Raw genomic sequence first — 23,409 nt, forward strand, 5'->3', positions numbered from 1 at the left:
TATCATAATGAACTGTAAATGAGGTTAAACATAATAACAAGAATAGTGTTAAGAAAATAGACATTTGTAAATGAAATTAACAGGTATGTTAAGGTTTATAATATATAAATTATGGTCTCTGGCCTACAACTCTAAAACGAAGCTAACACATACATTATAATACACAAATCTGTCATATGTTAACATTTATAATACAAAACTTCTATAGCTGGTTGTTAGCTTGATTTATCATTTAGGTACCAATAAAATAATCAATTAATCGAAAATTATGATTAAGTCCATTAACATTATGAAAAATAAACAAGACAAGGTTTATTAGACAGAACTTTAAAATAAAGTTAATAAACAAGATAAGGTCCACCATACCTTACTTTTAAATAAACTTAACAAACAAGATAAGGTCCACCATTCCTTACTTAATAAACAAGATAAAGTCTACCATTCCTTACTTAATAAACAAGATAAATTCTACCATACCTTACTTTCAAATACAGATAATAAAGATAAGGTCTACCATACCTTACTTAATAAAGAAGATAAATTCTACCATACCTTACTTTCAAATAAAGATAATAAACAAGATAAGGTCTACCATTCCTTACTTAATAAACAAGATAAAGTCTACCATACCTCACTTTTAAGTAAAGTTAATAAACAAGATAAGGTCTACCATACCTTAAAAAGAACAGTATCTAACTAATATATATCTTATCCTGTTAATATGAAATAATTTTACTGTATTTCTAAATGTAAAATATACATCCAATTCACTTCTAACTGGTTACAGTTTTGTACCATGAAAGCCAAACATCTAATCCCACTTATAACTGGTTACAGTTTTGTACCAAGAAAGCCAAACATCTAATCCCACTTATAACTGGTTACAGTTTTGTACCATGAAAGACTGACATCTAATCCACTTATAACTGGTTACAGTTTTGTACCATGAAAGACTGACATCTAATCCACTTATAACTGGTTACAGTTTTGTACCATGAAAGACTGACATCTAATCCACTTATAACTGGTTACAGTTTTGTACCATAAAAGACTGACATCTAATCCACTTCTAACTGGTTACAGTTTTGTACCATAAAGCCAAACAACTAACCCACTTCTAACTGGTTACAGTTTTGTACCATGAAAGACTGACATCTAATCCACTTATAACTGGTTACAGTTTTGTACCATGAAAGACTGACATCTAATCCACTTATAACTGGTTACAGTTTTGTACCATAAAAGCCAAACAACTAACCCACTTCTAACTGGTTAAAGTTTTGTACCATGAAAGCCAAACATCTAATCCACTTGCAACTGGATCTTATCCATAATTATTGCAAGGAATATCAAACAAGTGAAACTATGGAAACATAATTTAAATAGTATCACACAATGTCATTAGCCCCAGAAATCAATTATTTGTAGTCTGTTACACCAAGAATGTAGCCCAAGAATGTACTCAGTATTACATCAAGTCTATAACCCTAGAAGTCAGTTTGTTCACCTTAGTGTTACATTAGATCTGTAGTCCTAAAAGTCATGTGATTCTAATCAATGTTGCACCAGATACACAGCCTTAAAGTCTTTATATTATCATGATGGAGAGATATAACAGAAGAAAAACAACCTTTAGACATATTTCATTGACATCATGGGCTCAACTAAAATGAAAACATGTCAGAAAAATAAGGAACTTGAGCAAAACCAGAGTCCCCAAAAGCAGTAGAACAACTCTTGCAAGAAGGTAATAAGACATGAGAGCTCTGGTAACCAGAATATCCATGTCTCACAAACAAAGGAGAAGGCTCAGCACACCAGCAAACAACTTTATAAAGACAATCAAATCAGATAGTTGTAGCCAAGACAAACTTGAAGAACATATCCAGTTAACCAAAACATGATGACTCCAAAGAGAGAAGAGACTGCAAGAAGGAGCCACTTATCCATACAGTAGTGTAAGTGAAGACCCAATGAATGCATTCATTACCCATACAGACAGTCTCCCTTATGTGCTAAAGGTGCAAGAGAGATCAGGGTGGGGCAAAAGAGGTTGACTGAATTTTAAAAGGGAGAACAGAATTCCAATAGGTTTGAGCTGAAAGGCAGCTTCAAAAGCAAGAAAGTAGCAAGATTCACAGTAGACAACCTTGCAAGAGATGGAGATATCAGATAGAAGAGGACAAGGATCACTCTAACAAGACTCTCAAGGACAAGGAACCTGACAGGGAGCACTCTAACAAGACTCTCAAGGACAAGGAACCTGACAAGGAGCACTCTAACAAGACTCTCAAGGACAAGGAACCTGACAAGGAGCACTCTAACAAGACTCTCAAGGACAAGGAACCTGACAAGGAGCACTCTAACAAGACTCTCAAGGACAAGGAACCTGACAAGGAGCACTCTAACAAGACTCTCAAGGACAAGGAACCTGACAAGGAGCACTCTAACAAGACTCTCAAGGACAAGGAAACTGACAAGGAGCACTCTAACAAGACTCTCAAGGACAAGGAACCTGACAAGGAACACTCTAACAAGACTCTCAAGGACAAGGAACCTGACAAGGAGCACTCTAACAAGACTCTCAAGGACAAGGAACCTGACAAGGAGCACTCTAACAAGACTCTTGTTGTCACCTGTTGGGACCTCTTGGAAATCAAAGTAATCAGACAAAACTGATGTAAAGCAACATCAGCTGCAGTTTATAAAGTGTGAATAACACAACTAAACACTTTCTCAAATGAAGTGTTCCAGATGGAGGTTTCTAAGATAACACTGAATAAGACAAGCAGGGCTCACGCTGTCGCTCGCCATATTCGCCAATGGCTATTATTTTTGTTTTTTGGCGAAGAAAAATTGTAATTGGTGAATACACCAGCAAAACACTGTTTGTTTACAAAATGCTAGACCGGTTCACTACATCAACGTTTTTTTAATGCAAGTATGAGGTAAGCAGATAAAAATCAATAACCCGTCTGCATTCATGCAAGGTCATGGACAGGATTGACAAACGTGTGAAAAATTGTTCAATCAACACGACCTAACGGCTTGACATGAATAACTCATTTATATGTGGTTGATTAGCGGCGCTGTAATTAAAGGACGACCACAAAGATTGTGATGGCTTTCACACGTGCAATTACATTATCTAATGGCGCATGGCTTGGCCGGCAAGTTTAATTAAAAGCGATTACTGGATTAGTACCATAATAAACACGTACTTGTAAAAAACTAAATGTTAATTAGTGGAAAGAATCTCTATAAATTGAGCCAACATGCAGCAAATTCATCAGATCTCAGAATGCCTTCTTCACAGGCCAAATGCCCCTTAGACAGTGAAAGTTGTCTAATGCCTCCATCAAACAAATCCAAATCTGAAACTGACAGTTCACGATCATTCCAAGAAAAATAGTTGAATGAATTTCACTGGCTCAAATATGAAGCCTCTACAAAGCAAATGTTTTGCACATTGTGCATTAAAGTACCGAACTCAAACACTTTCACAACTGGTTGTGCAGTGATGAAAAAAGACAACCTCACCAAGCATCAGAAAACAAAAGGTATTTATTGACTGAGTAAATGTTGAGACTTATTTGGATAGTTAAACTTATAAAAATTACTAAATATAATAAAAAAAATATGCCTATGTCAATTTATTTCCCAATACTTTAGCAGTGTTATTACATTAAAAAGATGTTGTGATGCATGATGCATGCAATTTGATAACTTTGTAACTGTGAAACTGTTGTTTTATAATAAATTTGATAAATGATAAATTCATTGAAATAAAATGTATGACAAGAACTTAGTTGTCATTTATTCTTTGACTGTCTTATCGTATGTGACTGGCTGGAGGGTTGGATAATGGATCAAACCTATCTGGCTAAAACACTGGCTAAAATTGGCTACCAAAAAAAATAATTTGGCTAATAGCCTGGCTACAGAAAAATTTAGTCCAGGGTAAACTTTGGACAAGTATCTAAAAGTAAGTCATCTGGAATTAAGAAATCAAGTGCAGGTGGAAAACAAGTATGAACCACAAGTCATGACATAAAGACATAAAAATAGAAAAGGAAATAGGAGATCCAACTGATAGAGTCTCATGAAACAAGTTAGACTAACATCCAGTGAAATAAAACTGAAGATAGGAAAAATAAAAAATTGCATCTGTGCAATCCAAGCAATGAAAGACAAAGGTGAGATTCCATGAAACTCATCATGAAAATAAAATTAGAAGCAAAAGCAAACATGGTAACAATATCTGGTGAATATTGTCAAAAGATGGAACAAGTTCAACTGAAGTAATAGAAGCCAAACAACAAGAATCCTGGAACCAACCACCTTTTACACAGTTACAGTAGTACCACCAATTCTGTCAAAGTGCAACCAGTAACTATCAGAGTATCCAATGTCTCCTATTAAGGACTAGAACTGCACAAAAAAAACAACAACTATATAACAGGTACGTAATATATGTATATTGTGCAAACAACACAACTATTTTACAATCTGAAAAGACTCTTAAGGCTGTAGTTTAATGATAATTACACAATATATATTAACAAGTGTAGGGGCTTCCTTCAAACCTTATGGCATGTACAACATGTTTCACAGCAGTGACACTACAAAATAGTTCTTTGTTGTGCAAACGCATGGGTAAACGTTTGTTAAGGTTGAAAATACAGACAATATAAAGTGAAATATTTCACATTATTGTTATGACTTTAGTCCTAAAAGATATATACAGAGAAGTCAACTTACACTGATACACTTGACATCGTTATGTCTTTCTACTTCTAAGATACAGAGAAGACAATGTAACGAGATGCATTTTACAATCTTGATATGACTTGACAATATAACAATGTAGCTACATAAAATGTATACATACAACTATAAAATATATACTGTACAAACAACACAGCTACATAATTATAAAACAAACACATAATACATACTGTACAAACAACACATCTACATAACTATAAAAAAGTACCTAATACATACTGTACAAACAACACAGCTACATAACTATAAAAAAGTACCTAATACATACTGTACAAACAACACAGCTACATAACTATAAAAAAGTACCTAATACATACTGTACAAACAACACAGCTACATAACTATAAAACAAACACATAATACATACTATGCAAACAACACAGCTACATAACTATAAAACAAACACATAATACATACCGTACAAACACAGCTACATAACTATAAAACACAATACATATTGTACAAACAACACATCTACATAACTATAAAACAAACACAATACATACTGTACAAACAACACATCTACATAACTATAAAACAAACACAATACATACTGTACAAACAACACATCTACATAACTATAAAACAAACACAATACATACTGTACAAACAGCTACATTACTATAAAACAAACACAATACATACTGTACAAACAACACAGCTACATAACTATAAAACAAACACATAATACATACTATGCAAACAACACATCTACATAACTATAAAACAAACAATACATACTGTACAAACAACACATCTACATAACTATAAAACAAACACAATACATACTGTACAAACAGCTACATTACTATAAAACAAACACAATACATACTGTACAAACAACACAGCTACATTACTATAAAACAAACACAATACATACTGTACAAACAACACAGCTACATAACTATAAAACAAACACATAATACATACTATGCAAACAACACAGCTACATAACTACAAAACAAACACAATACATACTGTACAAACAACACAGCTACATTACTATAAAACAAACATAATACATACTGTACAAACAACCCATCTACATAACTATAAAACAAGTACATAATACATACTGTACAAACAACACAGCTACATAACTACAAAACAAACACATAATACATACCGTACAAACAGCTACATTACTATAAAACAAGTACATAATACATACTGTACAAACAACACAGCTACATACCTATAAAACAAACACAATACATTTTGTACAAACAACACAGCTACATAACTACAAAACAAACACAATACATACTGTACAAACAACACAACTACATACCTATAAAACAAACACAATACATACTGTACAAACAACACAGCTACATAACTATAAAACAAACACAATACATTTTGTACAAACAACACAGCTACATAACTATAAAACAAACACAATACATTTTGTACAAACAACACAGCTACATAACTATAAAACAAACACAATACATTTTGTACAAACAACACAGCTACATAACTATAAAACAAACACAATACATTTTGTACAAACAACACAGCTACATAACTAAAACAAACACATAATACATACCGTACAAACAGCTACATTACTATAAAACAAACATAATACATACTGTACAAACAACCCATCTACATAACTATAAAACAAGTACATAATACATACTGTACAAACAACACAGCTACATACCTATAAAACAAACACAATACATACTGTACAAACAACACAGCTACATAACTATAAAACAAACACAATACATTTTGTACAAACAACACAGCTACATAACTAAAACAAACACATAATACATACCGTACAAACAGCTACATTACTATAAAACAAGTACATAATACATACTGTACAAACAACACAGCTACATACCTATAAAACAAACACAATACATACTGTACAAACAACACAGCTACATAACTATAAAACAAGTACATAATACATACTGTACAAACAACACAGCTACATACCTATAAAACAAACACAATACATACTGTACAAACAACACAGCTACATAACTATAAAACAAACACAATACATTTTGTACAAACAACACAGCTACATAACTATAAAACAAACACAATACATACTGTACAAACAACACAGCTACATAACTACAAAACAAACACATAATACATACCGTACAAACAGCTACATTACTATAAAACAAGTACATAATACATACTGTACAAACAACACAGCTACATACCTATAAAACAAACACAATACATTTTGTACAAACAACACAGCTACATAACTACAAAACAAACACAATACATACTGTACAAACAACACAACTACATACCTATAAAACAAACACAATACATAATTGTACAAACAACACAGCTACATAACTATAAAAAACAAACACAATACATTTTGTACAAACAACACAGCTACATAACTAAAACAAACACATAATACATACCGCATGCAAACAGCTACATTACTATAAAACAAACATAATACATAATACTGTACAAACAACCCATCTACATAACTATAAAACAAGTACATAATACATAATTGTACAAAAACAACACAGCTACATAACTACAAAACAAACACATAATACATAACCGCATACAAACAGCTACATTACTATAAAACAAGTACATAATACATACTGTACAAAACAACACAGCTACATACCTATAAAACAAACACAATACATTTTGTACAAAACAACACAGCTACATAACTACAAAACAAACACAATACATACTGTACAAACAACACAACTACATACCTATAAAACAAACACAATACATTTTGTACAAACAACACAGCTACATAACTAAAACAAACACATAATACATACCGTACAAACAGCTACATTACTATAAAACAAACATAATACATACTGTACAAACAACCCATCTACATAACTATAAAACAAGTACATAATACATACTGTACAAACAACACAGCTACATAACTACAAAACAAACACATAATACATACCGTACAAACAGCTACATTACTATAAAACAAGTACATAATACATACTGTACAAACAACACACAGCTACATACCTATAAAACAAACACAATACATTTTGTACAAACAACACAGCTACATAACTACAAAACAAACACAATACATACTGTACAAACAACACAACTACATACCTATAAAACAAACACAATACATACTGTACAAACAACACAGCTACATAACTATAAAACAAACACAATACATTTTGTACAAACAACACAGCTACATAACTAAAACAAACACATAATACATACCGTACAAACAGCTACATTACTATAAAACAAACATAATACATACTGTACAAACAACCCATCTGCATAACTATAAAACAAACACAATACATACTGTACAAACAACACAGCTACATAACTATAAAACAAACACATAATACATACTATGCAAACAACACAGCTACATACCTATAAAACAAACACATAATACATACTGTACAAACAACACAGCTACATACCTATAAAACAAACACAATACATACTGTACAAACAACACAACTACATACCTATAAAACAAACACAATACATAATTGTACAAACAACACAGCTACATAACTATAAAACAAACACAATACATACTGTACAAACAGCTACATTACTATAAAACAAACACAATACATACTGTACAAACAACACAGCTACATTACTATAAAACAAACACAATACATACTGTACAAACAACACAGCTACATAACTATAAAACAAACACATAATACATACTATGCAAACAACACAGCTACATAACTACAAAACAAACACAATACATTTTGTACAAACAACACAGCTACATAACTATAAAACAAACACATAATACATACTATGCAAACAACACAGCTACATAACTACAAAACAAACACAATACATACCGTACAAACAGCTACATTACTATAAAACAAGTACATAATACATACTATGCAAACAACACAGCTACATACCTATAAAACAAACACAATACATTTTGTACAAACAACACAGCTACATAACTACAAAACAAACACAATACATACTGTACAAACAACACAACTACATACCTATAAAACAAACACAATACATACTGTACAAACAACACAGCTACATAACTATAAAACAAACACAATACATTTTGTACAAACAACACAGCTACATAACTAAAACAAACACATAATACATACCGTACAAACAGCTACATTACTATAAAACAAACATAATACATACTGTACAAACAACCCATCTACATAACTATAAAACAAGTACATAATACATACTGTACAAACAACACAGCTACATAACTACAAAACAAACACATAATACATACCGTACAAACAGCTACATTACTATAAAACAAGTACATAATACATACTGTACAAACAACACAGCTACATACCTATAAAACAAACACAATACATTTTGTACAAACAACACAGCTACATAACTACAAAACAAACACAATACATACTGTACAAACAACACAACTACATACCTATAAAACAAACACAATACATACTGTACAAACAACACAGCTACATAACTATAAAACAAACACAATACATTTTGTACAAACAACACAGCTACATAACTAAAACAAACACATAATACATACCGTACAAACAGCTACATTACTATAAAACAAACATAATACATACTGTACAAACAACCCATCTACATAACTATAAAACAAGTACATAATACATACTGTACAAACAACACAGCTACATACCTATAAAACAAGTACATAATACATACTGTACAAACAACACAGCTACATACCTATAAAACAAACACAATACATTTTGTACAAACAACACAGCTACATAACTACAAAACAAACACAATACATACTGTACAAACAACACAACTACATACCTATAAAACAAACACAATACATACTGTACAAACAACACAGCTACATAACTATAAAACAAACACAATACATACTGTACAAACAACACAGCTACATAACTATAAAACAAACACATAATACATACTATGCAAACAACACAGCTACATAACTACAAAACAAGTACAATACATACTGTACAAACAACACAACTACATAACTATAAAACAAACACAATACATTTTGTACAAACAACACAGCTACATAACTACAAAACAAACACATAATACATACTGTACAAACAACACAGCTACATAACTATAAAACAAGTACAATACATACTGTACAAACAACACAACTACATAACTATAAAACAAACACAATACATTTTGTACAAACAACACAGCTACATAACTACAAAACAAACACAATACATTTTGTACAAACAACACAGCTACATAACTACAAAACAAACACATAATACATACTGTACAAACAACACAACTATATAACTATAAAACAAACACAATACATACTGTACAAACAACACAACTATATAACTATAAAACAAACACATAATACATACTGTACAAACAACACAGCTACATAACTATAAAACAAGTGCAATATACACTGTACAAACAACACAACTACATAACTATAAAACAAACACAATACATTTTGTACAAACAACACAGCTACATAACTACAAAACAAACACATAATACATACTGTACAAACAACACAACTATATAACTATAAAACAAACACAATACATACTGTACAAACAACACAGCTACATAACTATAAAACAAGTGCAATATACACTGTACAAACAACACAACTACATAACTATAAAACAAACACAATACATTTTGTACAAATAACACAGCTACATAACTACAAAACAAACACATAATACATACTGTACAAACAACACAACTATAAAACAAGTTCTTACCAATGACAATTTCGTCATCAGTTAAACTGCTTCCAATACACTCAAACTGGAAGTTAGATAAAGTTTTGGCCAGACTTCGCTGAGCTCGGGAAAGAGCTGAAAAAAACAACAAGAATTAACACTCAAGTTCACACAAAATTGGTAATCACCAGTTGTTAGATTTAACTTCAATCACTTCACTGCTTATGCAAATAGCAAACTCTAGGAAAACATAACTGACAAGAGCCTCAATTACAAAATACAACTAGTGACAATTAAAAGAACACCCAAAACAGAAAAACAACAAGATGAATGTCATGTATAATCAAGACAAGGTCTAAATACCAATCACAAAATCATTATTAAACAACTCTAGTAGATGATACTTTATTAATTATTCCAACTATTCAACTAGTTTTTAATGTTTCTAGTTATTACTTTATTGATTATTCCCACTATTCAACTACTTGTTAGTGTTTCTAGTTATTACTTTATTGATTATTCCCACTATTCAACTAGTTGTTGTTGCTTCTAGTTATTACTTTATTGATTATTCCCACTATTCAACTAGTTGTTATTGCTTCTAGTTATAACTTTCTTGATTATTCCAACTATTCAAATAGTTGTTATTGCTTCTAGTTATCACTTTATTGATTATTCCAACTATTCAAATAGTTGTTATTGCTTCTAGTTATTACTTTATCGATTATTCCCACTATTCAACTAGTTGTTGTTGCTTCTAGTTATTACTTTATTGATTATTCCAAATATTCAACTAGTTGTTAGTGTTTCTAGTTATTACTTTATTGATTATTCCCACTATTCAACTAGTTGTTGTTGCTTCTAGTTATTACTTTATCGATTATTCCCACTATTCAACTAGTTGTTAGTGTTTCTAGTTATTACTTTATTGATTATTCCCACTATTCAACTAGTTGTTGTTGCTTCTAGTTATTACTTTATTGATTATTCCAACTATTCAACTACTTGTTAGTGTTTCTAGTTATTACTTTATCGATTATTCCCACTATTCAACTAGTTGTTGTTGCTTCTAGTTATTACTTTATTGATTATTCCAACTATTCAACTAGTTGTTATTGCTTCTAGTTATTACTTTATTGATCATTCCCACTATTCAACTAGTTGTTATTGCTTCTAGTTATAACTTTCTTGATTATTCCAACTATTCAAATAGTTGTTATTGCTTCTAGTTATCACTTTATTGATTATTCCAAATATTCAACTAGTTGTTAGTGTTTCTAGTCATTACTTTATTCATTATTCCATCTACAAAACTAGTTATCATTTCTAGTTATAACTTTCTTGACTATTCCAACTATTCAAGTAGTTGTTATTGTTTCTAGTTATTACTTTATTAATTATTCTAAGTATTCAACTAATTGTTTGTGTTTCTAGTTATTACTTTTTGATTATTCCAACTATTCAACTAGTTGTTTCTTTCTTCATAATTCCAACTATTCAACTAGATGTTAATATTTCTACTAATTACTTTATTAATTATTCCAACTCTTCAACTAGTTGTTAGTGTTTCTAGTTATTCCTTTATTGATTATTCTAACTATTCAACTAGTTATTACTTTATAGATTATTACAACTATTCATCCACGTTGTTAGATAATAAATGGATTATTTCTAAATAGAGAAAATGATCCTACCAATATCCCTTACAAGTTTGTTCTAGACTTTTGTTATCTAACTCAGTGACTGGTAACCTATGATCTGTGGGTTTCTTTCCAAAGCTCGTGTTTCATCCTTAACATTTAATTCCACTACTCTGCATTTTCAAAATGCTGAGATGTGGCTTGGCCTGGTGGTTGGAGTGCCAAACTCATAACCTACAGGAGGCAGACTTGTTTCCCTGTTATTGAATATAATTGCTTTTTAAATCACGAGGACTTTATACTGTAATGGTCAATCCAAATATTTCTTGGTAAATTTGTGGCTCAAGAGTTGGTGTGGAAAGGTGTTGACTATCTGCCATTTGTGTTGTGTCTCACCACAAAATTAGAGAAGGCTAGCACAGACAGCTTTCGAGTGGCTTTGTGTGAAATTTAAAATCCAGACAATCTATTGTAGCTATAGTGTCTACTAGCTATTTTAACTGTAGAAATGACAATGATCTCATCTGTGGTTTTAGTTTGAATACAGTTATAAGTTACTAAATGGTATGTTTGATAATGACGTGGGTTGTGTTAGTTTGAATACAGTTATAAGTTACTAAATGGTATGTTTGATAATGACGTGGGTTGTGTTAGTTTGAATACAGTTATAAGTTACTAAATGGTATGTTTGATAATGACGTGGGTTGTGTTAGTTTGAATACAGTTATAAGTTACTAAATGTTATGTTTGATAATGACGTGGGTTGTGTTAGTTTGAATACAGTTACAAGTTACTAAATGTTATGTTTGATAATGATGTAGATTGTGTTAGTTTGAATACAGTTATAAGTTACTAAATGTTATGTTTGATAATGATGTAGATTGTGTTAGTTTGAATACAGTTATAAGTTACTAAATGTTATGTTTGATAATGATGTAGATTGTGTTAGTTTGAATACAGTTACAAGTTACTAAATGGTATGTTTGATAATGATGTAGATTGTGTTGGGTTGAATACAGTTACAAGTTACTAAATGGTATGTTTGATAATGATGTAGATTGTGTTAGCCTTGAATACAGTTACAAGTTACTAAATGTTATGTTTGATAATGATGTAGATTGTATTAGTTTGAATACAGTTACAAGTTACTAAATGGTATGTTTGATAATGACGTGGGTTGTGTTAGTTTGAATACAGTTATAAGTTACTAAATGTTATGTTTGATAATGATGTAGATTGTGTTAGTTTGAATACAGTTACAAGTTACTAAATGGTATGTTTGATAATGATGTAGATTGTGTTGGGTTGAATACAGTTACAAGTTACTAAATGGTATGTTTGATAATGATGTAAATTGTGTTAGTTTGAATACAGTTACAAGTTACTAAATGTTATGTTTGATAATGATGTAGATTGTATTAGTTTGAATACAGTTATAAGTTACTAAATGGTATGTTTGATAATGACGTGGGTTGTGTTAGTTTGAATACAGTTATAAGTTACTAAATGGTATGTTTGATAATGACGTGGGTTGTGTTAGTTTGAATACAGTTATAAGTTACTAAATGGTATGTTTGATAATGACGTGGGTTGTGTTAGTTTGAATACAGTTATAAGTTACTAAATGTTATGTTTGATAATGACGTGGGTTGTGTTAGTTTGAATACAGTTACAAGTTACTAAATGTTATGTTTGATAATGATGTAGATTGTGTTAGTTTGAATACAGTTATAAGTTACTAAATGTTATGTTTGATAATGATGTAGATTGTGTTAGTTTGAATACAGTTATAAGTTACTAAATGTTATGTTTGATAATGATGTAGATTGTGTTAGTTTGAATACAGTTACAAGTTACTAAATGGTATGTTTGATAATGATGTAGATTGTGTTGGGTTGAATACAGTTACAAGTTACTAAATGGTATGTTTGATAATGATGTAGATTGTGTTAGTTTGAATACAGTTACAAGTTACTAAATGTTATGTTTGATAATGATGTAGATTGTATTAGTTTGAATACAGTTACAAGTTACTAAATGGTATGTTTGATAATGACGTGGCTTGTGTTAGTTTGAACACAGTTATAAGTTACTAAATGTTATGTTTGATAATGATGTAGATTGTGTTAGCCTGAATCAGCCACAAGTTACTAAATGGTATGTTTGATAATGATGTAGATTGTGTTGGGTTGAATACAGTTACAAGTTACTAAATGGTATGTTTGATAATGATGTAAATTGTGTTAGTTTGAATACAGTTACAAGTTACTAAATGTTATGTTTGATAATGATGTAGATTGTATTAGTTTGAATACAGTTACAAGTTACTAAATGGTATGTTTGATAATGACGTGGGTTGTGTTAGTTTGAATACAGTTACAAGTTACTAAATGTTATGTTTGATAATGATGTAGATTGTGTTAGTTTGAATACAGTTATAAGTTACTAAATGTTATGTTTGATAATGATGCAGATTGTATTAGTTTGAATACAGTTACAAGTTACTAAATGTTATGTTTGATAATGATGTAGATTGTATTAGTTTGAATACAGTTATAAGTTACTAAATTTTATGTTTGATAATGATGTAGATTGTGTTAGTTTGAATACAGTTATAAGTTGCTAAATGTTATGTTTGATAATGATGCAGATTGTATTAGTTTGAATACAGTTACAAGTTACTAAATTTTATGTTTGATAATGATGTAGATTGTGTTAGTTTGAATACAGTTATAAGTTGCTAAATGTTATGTTTGATAATGATGCAGATTGTATTAGTTTGAATACAGTTACAAGTTACTAAATGTTATGTTTGATAATGATGTAGATTGTGTTAGTTTGAATACAGTTATAAGTTACTAAATGTTATGTTTGATAATGATGTAGATTGTGTTAGTTTGAATACAGTTACAAGTTACTAAATGTTATGTTTGATAATGACGTGGGTTATGTTAGTTTGAATACAGTTACAAGTTACTAAATGTTATGTTTGATAATGACGTGGGTTATGTTAGTTTGAATACAGTTATAAGTTACTAAATGTTATGTTTGATAATGACATGGGTTATGTTAGTTTGAATGCAGTTATAAGTAACTAAATATTTATTTTGATGATTATAAATATAAAAACAGACGATGTATGCAACTACAACAACATTACTGATCCATATAAATTGGATTAAGTGATACTGTCAACTAAAGACAGAAGCTAAATAACTGCAGTACACTCATACTAAGTTTGATTTTACAGTGTATATTGGAATTGTTATTCATGTATAAAAAATAACAAGATCCTTATGTCTGAAAACTTGTATATGTAACTGAAAAACACAGGAATTTAAAATTTCATAATAAACATAAACAAATTGTATTTACATTAAACTGATCTAGCTACTACTGCCACCTACAGGCTAGAAATGTGACTGTGATATTGACACAAATTTAACTTAAGAAATAACATCAATAAACCATTTTCACTCCCCTTTAAAGTTACATGAGCTCTAGTGTCCACAACTTTAAACAGAAACTCATTCTATTAGCTGTCCTATTAGAAAAATATCATACCTGGAGTGTTCTCTGAACCTTAACCTTGTCTTAAAAATATTGTTGGTAGTAAAATCATCTCACCTCAAACTGATATATGTTAATACACATTACCTTATCCTTGAAAGATGACCCTTTTATCTGCAAAACATTTCAGTAAAGCCCTTCTGAACTCTCTCCCATAATTCAATAACCTTAGATAAAATCATAACCATACACAGTATCCCAAGTGAGGCTTATCTGTTGAATTACAGATATAGACTTGTAATCAGTCTATCAGTACAGTCTATAATTCTATTACCTGTACTACCAGAAACAAAACACTGTCTCAGTGATTTGTGTTGCATACCATACTGTTTACATTGTTTTCTTTGGTCACACATTGAGTTAAGTCATCCATATCAAATGTATGATCCAAATTATAATAATTCGTCTTTATTATCCTACAGTTATTATAATCAATGTTCATTTGTCAAATTGTTGTCCAGCTTGTCAGCTGATCCAATTAATTTGTATTATGTCAATGATCAACATTTCCAATACACTTAGTTTGTCCACACAGGGAATACTGTCCCTTTTGATCTGTTAAACAGCCAAATGTTAAAGTGCACTGGTAAACTGTTAATATATTAATAAAACACTTGTATTATTAATATAAATATAACAACCAAAGACCCTTACACTGATTTGTATGGCACTCCACTAAGAACAAGGTCCCAGTTTGACTAGATAGTAAACTTTCACTTTCCTTCTCCCAAATATGTATCATTCAGATAACTAATATTTTTTTTAAAATTTCTATCAATGTGTTTGATTTCCTAGCTTTGACACCTTAAAACTTCAACACAGCCAGTACACATCCCTTCCAACTTCTTCACAAAAAGTAACTTCCTTTTAAAGAGATAAGTAATTCTAAGAAATTATTACTAAAAGTATAAGTCAATTTCCCTTTAATAATTCTAAGTTTGCTTTCTGTAGAATAACACATCTTATTTCATCCAGTACAGTCCTAAAACTTATACTATCGACTACATTCAGTTATCTACTGTTCAGCTTTGAGAGACTTACCTTCAAGCCTCATATTTAACTTATGCTTTAAATATTTTTCCTATTTCCTTGTTGTTGCCCCAGACATCTTATTAATTGTATTCCAAATCTTAGAGGCTCTTATCATTATGAATATAACTTCCCATAACCCGCATAAATGATGATCACATAGAATTATAAAACCACCCTTACCTTGTATGTGCAACAAAAATACATCATTTAACTTTAAAATGTTGAAACACAGATTATATATATTACATATTTACCTCTACGTAACACATTTTAATTAATTTGCATATTTCAACAAATATTCTTTAGCTAAATTTTTTTTTAATCATATCATGATGGATGTCTTAAGTCTAACGTGTGAATTTTATTTGTAAAAGAACAGCATACTTTGGTCATTAACGTTGGTTACGATGTCATGAAAGTTAAGCTACTATTTAAATAATCACAAACACAAGTTATAACACTAACAGAGGAGGGAACGTAGATTTACACCTACTAAAAGTTAGAAGTTATGTCACATAATTATAACGCACTGCAAGATGTACTACTTCGAAGTTCAAACCACTTTTAGTTTGTTTGTTTTTCATGATAAATATAAAATCATCGCTACCATCACTGTAAACTGTAATTTAGTATATTATGAAGTACAAATGCTTTTTTCTTATTCTTATATGTAACAAATAGATTAAAATTTATACTGACCAATAGCAATTGTAACTTTTATGCACTAGGCCTATACTCGAATATAGTTACGTTAGTTCTAATATAGTAATAAAAACTAACACACTGTGCAGTGCTTATTCACACCTTTTGCTGCTCCCACTAAATCTTTCACTTTGAATATCAATCCTTTGATTGCTTGACTTGTTCTTTCTAATTCTTTTTCGTGGGCGTGAAGGTTCTCCCGGAAGTAGGGGCTATCAGTAACGCAATCAGTAAATTCCAAAGGTAAAAGCCCCATTATAAGCACAATATTCACCGAATATTTAACGTTAGAGGTACTTTAAAAACATACACAGGTTATCAACTGTTACACATAAAAGCCATGACACAAACACGCCAACTCACAGTAACCTCTATACTGTCCACATCTAACACTGTTACTTAGACTACGACTACAACTTGCTTTCCGATATGCAACTCTTAAAGTTGCGCTTGCGCATATCACGGGTATTTCTTAGAGAGCAGCTTTTCACAAAACATAAATTTATCTTCACATCACAATGGGATAGTAGTTAGTGTTCAGAAATATGTTATCCAGAGTCCACAGACTGTTTTCAGTTTCCGCAACATCGTTTTCCACATTTAGGAGCAATGGGTGCGTTATAAGAGAGACAGTCAAATCCCAATATTTGAAAAGAGTAATTTAAAAGATAGTGGTTAAACATTAGGAATGACTTCGTCCAAATATTTGAAACACACAAATAAACTTACAGTAAGTCAATTCTTTTAGTTATATAAGGTATCTTTAACCGTAATTTCAGAACTATTTCGAAAATCTTAATTTCATTTGTAAATTTGTTTCTCGTGTGAATAATTAATTGAAATCACTGAAGTATCTTGTTAAAATCTTTACTCACTTGAGGTTGTTTTCAACAATAAAATAATTAAACAAAAAATTACTGAAAAACTTTTAAAAATTAATACATTTGTACCTCCACCGTGTTAATGTACGCGTGTTTTCATAACAATGCCGTATAGCGCTGTTGGCTGAGTTTACCGAAGGGAATGGAACGCCTGATTTTAGCGTTGTAAATCTATAAACTTACTGCTGTACCCGGGGACGCCCTTGTTTGTGCATATTCTTAGTTATGTTGCTGTTTGTTTTTTTGTAAGTTCAGGCATAGTTATGTACTGAGTGGCTTTTGGATTATAAAATAATGTAATTATATTTACTTTTATAACATCCATTCATTTTGTGGTCATTTTCATTAATATAATATTTTTAATTTAAAAAACAAAACATCAATTTATTACATACATAATTCGTAATATTTTTGCGCTTGCGCTTACCGCCATCTATTGCAAGTTAATAAAATGTATGTGTACGTTTTGGCTGAAAAGAAGAGTACGCTGATTTATGCTTCATTCTTTTTTTCACAACGTTGTTAATTATGATGTGAACAAGGGGATGGCTGGTTGGTCACAAGACTCTGTCCTGCTCTTATGTTCTAAAATTTCCTTGTTCCTCTCTCATAAAAGCAGTCAATAACTACGAAAAAATACACTTGAATCCAAACCTTGCCTGATGCGAATTATTAAATAAAATAAAATAATTTCAGTTTTAAAAATAAACAAAACACGAAGTTTAAGTTTCGTAAGATTTCACAGTAAATAATAATAATTCTAATACGCTATTAAATGTTAATAAGTAAAATTCCCTGTTTATTTTGTAATCATAAATGTGTTTATAAGACGAATTGATCAGGAATGGAAGATAATTGTTTGCTTATTGTGGATTATTACCTATGTTCTCATACTCTCCCCCTAACAGCCCATCTTCAATAAAAACGTCATTGCAATGCTTGGAAAGTGCCACCTTTCTTGTTAATGAACCCTTTTCCTTTCTAATATAACTTATTATGACAAAATTCCAAAATGTGTCGACGTTTATCACTAATTACAAAACAATGTTTATAAAGACAACTTACCAAACATGACTCCAAATTCAACAGTTCTTTTTTTCACTTGAGTGATTGTTTATTTTCTGTTAAACATCATCAAATACCGTACATTAATATTCATCATTAATGAACATTATCACTGAACTGTCCCTTTACTGACTGAAAGGAAGTAGTGACTGTTATTTTCCAAACTATTAGATGTTATTTCATTTTACAGTTATGCACTGTATTGCGTGATTTCTCACTCAACTACCACGTTAAAACAGTAATGTGATCGAGAAAACAACGGCTGTAAGGCTTTAAGGCCTTGTTATCGAGCAGTTATAGTAAAAAGGCAATTAAACATCTTATGAATGTTTATCACCCTTATGAGAGTGTCAGTTGTTCTCCTAAGCTAGTCCTGGAAAACTGTTACATACAAACCTAAATGTGCATAAATCGAACACAGAACAAAGAAGAAACAATGTTATTTACTGATAGATGTGAACTGGGTAACAGTGCAGTGAAAGAGAAGTGTTATTTACTGATACATGTGAACTGAATGACACAAAATAGTGAAGGAACAGTGTTATTTACTGATACATGTGAACTGAATGATACAAAGTTGTGAAGGAACAGTGTTATTTACTGATAAATGTGAACTGAATGACACAAAGTAGTGAAGGAACAGTGTTATTTACTGATACATGTGAACTGGGTGACACAGTGCAGTGAAGAAACTGTTATTTACTGACAGATGTGAACTGGGTGACACAGTGCAGTGAAGAAAGTTTTATTTACTGATAGATGTGAACTGGGTAACAGTGCAGTGAAAGAGAAGTGTTATTTACTGATACATGTGAACTGAATGATACAAAGTTGTGAAGGAACAGTGTTATTTACTGATAAATGTGAACTGAATGACACAAAGTAGTGAAGGAACAGTGTTATTTACTGATACATGTGAACTGGGTGACACAGTGCAGTGAAGAAACTGTTATTTACTGACAGATGTGAACTGGGTGACACAGTGCAGTGAAGAAAGTTTTATTTACTGATAGATGTGAACTGGGTAACAGAGTCCTTGGAATGAACAGTGTCATTTATTGATAGATGTGAACTGGGTGACACGGTACAGTGAAAGAGAAGTGTTATTTACCGATAGATGTGAACTGGATGACACAGAGCAGTGAAGGAACAGTGTTATTTATCGATAGATGTGAACTGGATGACACAGAGCAGTGAAGGAACAGTGTTATTTATCGATAGATGTGAACTGGATGACACAGAGCAGTGAAGGAACAGTGTTATTTATCGATAGATGTGAACTGGGTAACAGTGCAGTGAAAGAGAAGTTTTATTTATTGAAAGATGTGAAATGGGTGACACATTGCAGTTAAAAAGCAGTGTTATTTACTAATAGATGTGAACTGGGTGACACATTGCAGTTAAAAAGCAGTGTTATTTACTAATAGATGTGAACTGAATGATACAAAGTTGTGAAGGAACAGTGTTATTTACTGATAAATGTGAACTGAATGACACAAAGTAGTGAAGGAACAGTGTTATTTACTGATACATGTGAACTGGGTGACACAGTGCAGTGAAGAAACTGTTATTTACTGACAGATGTGAACTGGGTGACACAGTGCAGTGAAGAAAGTTTTATTTACTGATAGATGTGAACTGGGTAACAGAGTCCTTGGAATGAACAGTGTCATTTATTGATAGATGTGAACTGGGTGACACGGTACAGTGAAAGAGAAGTGTTATTTACTGATACATGTGAACTGAATGATACAAAGTTGTGAAGGAACAGTGTTATTTACTGATAAATGTGAACTGAATGACACAAAGTAGTGAAGGAACAGTGTTATTTACTGATACATGTGAACTGGGTGACACAGTGCAGTGAAGAAACTGTTATTTACTGACAGATGTGAACTGGGTGACACAGTGCAGTGAAGAAAGTTTTATTTACTGATAGATGTGAACTGGGTAACAGAGTCCTTGGAATGAACAGTGTCATTTATTGATAGATGTGAACTGGGTGACACGGTACAGTGAAAGAGAAGTGTTATTTACCGATAGATGTGAACTGGATGACACAGAGCAGTGAAGGAACAGTGTTATTTATCGATAGATGTGAACTGGATGACACAGAGCAGTGAAGGAACAGTGTTATTTATCGATAGATGTGAACTGGATGACACAGAGCAGTGAAGGAACAGTGTTATTTATCGATAGATGTGAACTGGGTAACAGTGCAGTGAAAGAGAAGTTTTATTTATTGAAAGATGTGAAATGGGTGACACATTGCAGTTAAAAAGCAGTGTTATTTACTAATAGATGTGAACTGGGTGACACATTGCAGTTAAAAAGCAGTGTTATTTACTAATAGATGTGAACTGGGTGACACATTGCAGTTAAAAAGCAGTGTTATTTACTAATAGATGTGAACTGGGTGACTGTGAATTGAACTCAAGTAGATTTTATTTCATTGAGGTCTCCTGCATGTATTTTTCCATGGCGCCAACTGTAATGGATGAACAAACTTGAGTAAGACAGTCTCGCATCAGTCCATGGCAAGTGGTCATGGTGGACAGTGGAAGCACATTCTCTCTGGCTAGCTGTATTTAACCAAAGTTAATTAAATAGATACACCTTGGCCAAAATCTTAAGGCAAATGAACGTAAAGAAAAAAATATGCATTTTGCATTGTTAGACTCAACCACTTATTTGAGTAGAGTCTCGAAAGGTAAAAATAAGAAAAGGGAAAATAAAAATACAAACTTTTTTAGTATTCAATAGGGCAAATGTGAACAATATGAAATTACCCTAAATACTAGCTGGTCAAAAGTTTAAGACCATATTGAAATGGAGCATTAATCGGTAAACATGTAACAAAATTTAGTGACTTGTGTTCAAGCATTAGTGTTGTCAACATCTCCGATGTTACATTGGATAAAATCATGGCACAGGCTGAAAAGTTGACAGAGTTTGAACATGGCAGAATTATCAAGCTGCAAAAGTAAGGTCTCTCTCAACGTGCCATTGCTGGTGAGATTGGGTGTAGTAAAACTGCTGTTGCAAATTTCTTAAAAGACCCTGAGGGATACAGAACGAGAATTTCAAGTGTTAGGCCCAAGAAAATTTAGGCGGCATTGAGCAGGAGGATTCGACAGGTTGTCCTGCAAAACACCAGCCAATCATTGAACCAAAATAAGGCTCTTAGGAATGCAGAATGCAGATCAAGAACAATAAGACGACATTTACGAGAGAAAGACTTTAAAAACCGTAAATGTCTTCAAAGACCACGCCTCCTTCCACACCACAAAACAGCTCAGTTAAACTTTGCTGAGAAGCACCAAACAATGGATGTAGAAATGTGGATGAAAGTTTTGTTCTCTGATGATAAAAAATGTAACCTGGATGGTCCAGATGGCTTCCAACGTTACTGGCACGATAAGGATGTCCCACCAGACATTTTCTACACAACACAGTAGAGGAGGTTCCTTCATGATCTGGGGTGCTTTCTCCTTCCATGGAACAATGGAGCTTCAGGTTATACAGGGTGTCAAACAGCAGCTGGCATTTGGCATGTTGGAGAGAGCATTCTATTGACTGAAGGCCCTCACTTGTGTGGAAATGACTATCTTTCAGCAGGACAATGCTGCAATTCACAATGCCCGCAGGACAAAGGACTTTTTAATGGCAAATAACGTGATTCTTTTGGACCATCCAGCATGTTTGCCCAAACTGAACCCCCATTGAAAATGTTTGGGGGTGGATGGCAAGGGAAGTTTATAGAAATGCATGTCAATTCCAAAAAGTGAGGTGTTGTGAACAGTTTTCAAAATGTTAATAGAATAAAGACAAATGTGTCACAAATTAACTGCCACATGAATTTATTCCTGCACACTGTACAGTATAAAATATGGCCATTACACTTGACAAGATTACTAATAACTTTTATTGCATGATTTATGTTTTCAAATATTAATAAAATTAGTAATTACCCTTGATAAGTTTATATCTATTGAA

At 31.6% G+C, this 23,409-nt stretch overlaps 1 protein-coding gene across 1 annotated transcript in view; it reads right to left on the reverse strand.

Moving 5' to 3' along the window:
- Positions 1–23,409, reverse strand: part of LOC143228456 (rho GTPase-activating protein 26-like) — a 147,598-nt gene that overhangs the window by 70,537 nt on the left and 53,652 nt on the right. The window contains 2 exon segments of the mRNA XM_076459713.1: positions 10,563–10,658; positions 17,570–17,763. Coding sequence (XP_076315828.1) covers positions 10,563–10,658; positions 17,570–17,763 — 290 coding nt within the window.

Source organism: Tachypleus tridentatus, chromosome 10, assembly GCF_004210375.1.
Source record: "Tachypleus tridentatus isolate NWPU-2018 chromosome 10, ASM421037v1, whole genome shotgun sequence".
NCBI classification, from domain to species: domain Eukaryota; kingdom Metazoa; phylum Arthropoda; class Merostomata; order Xiphosura; family Limulidae; genus Tachypleus; species Tachypleus tridentatus.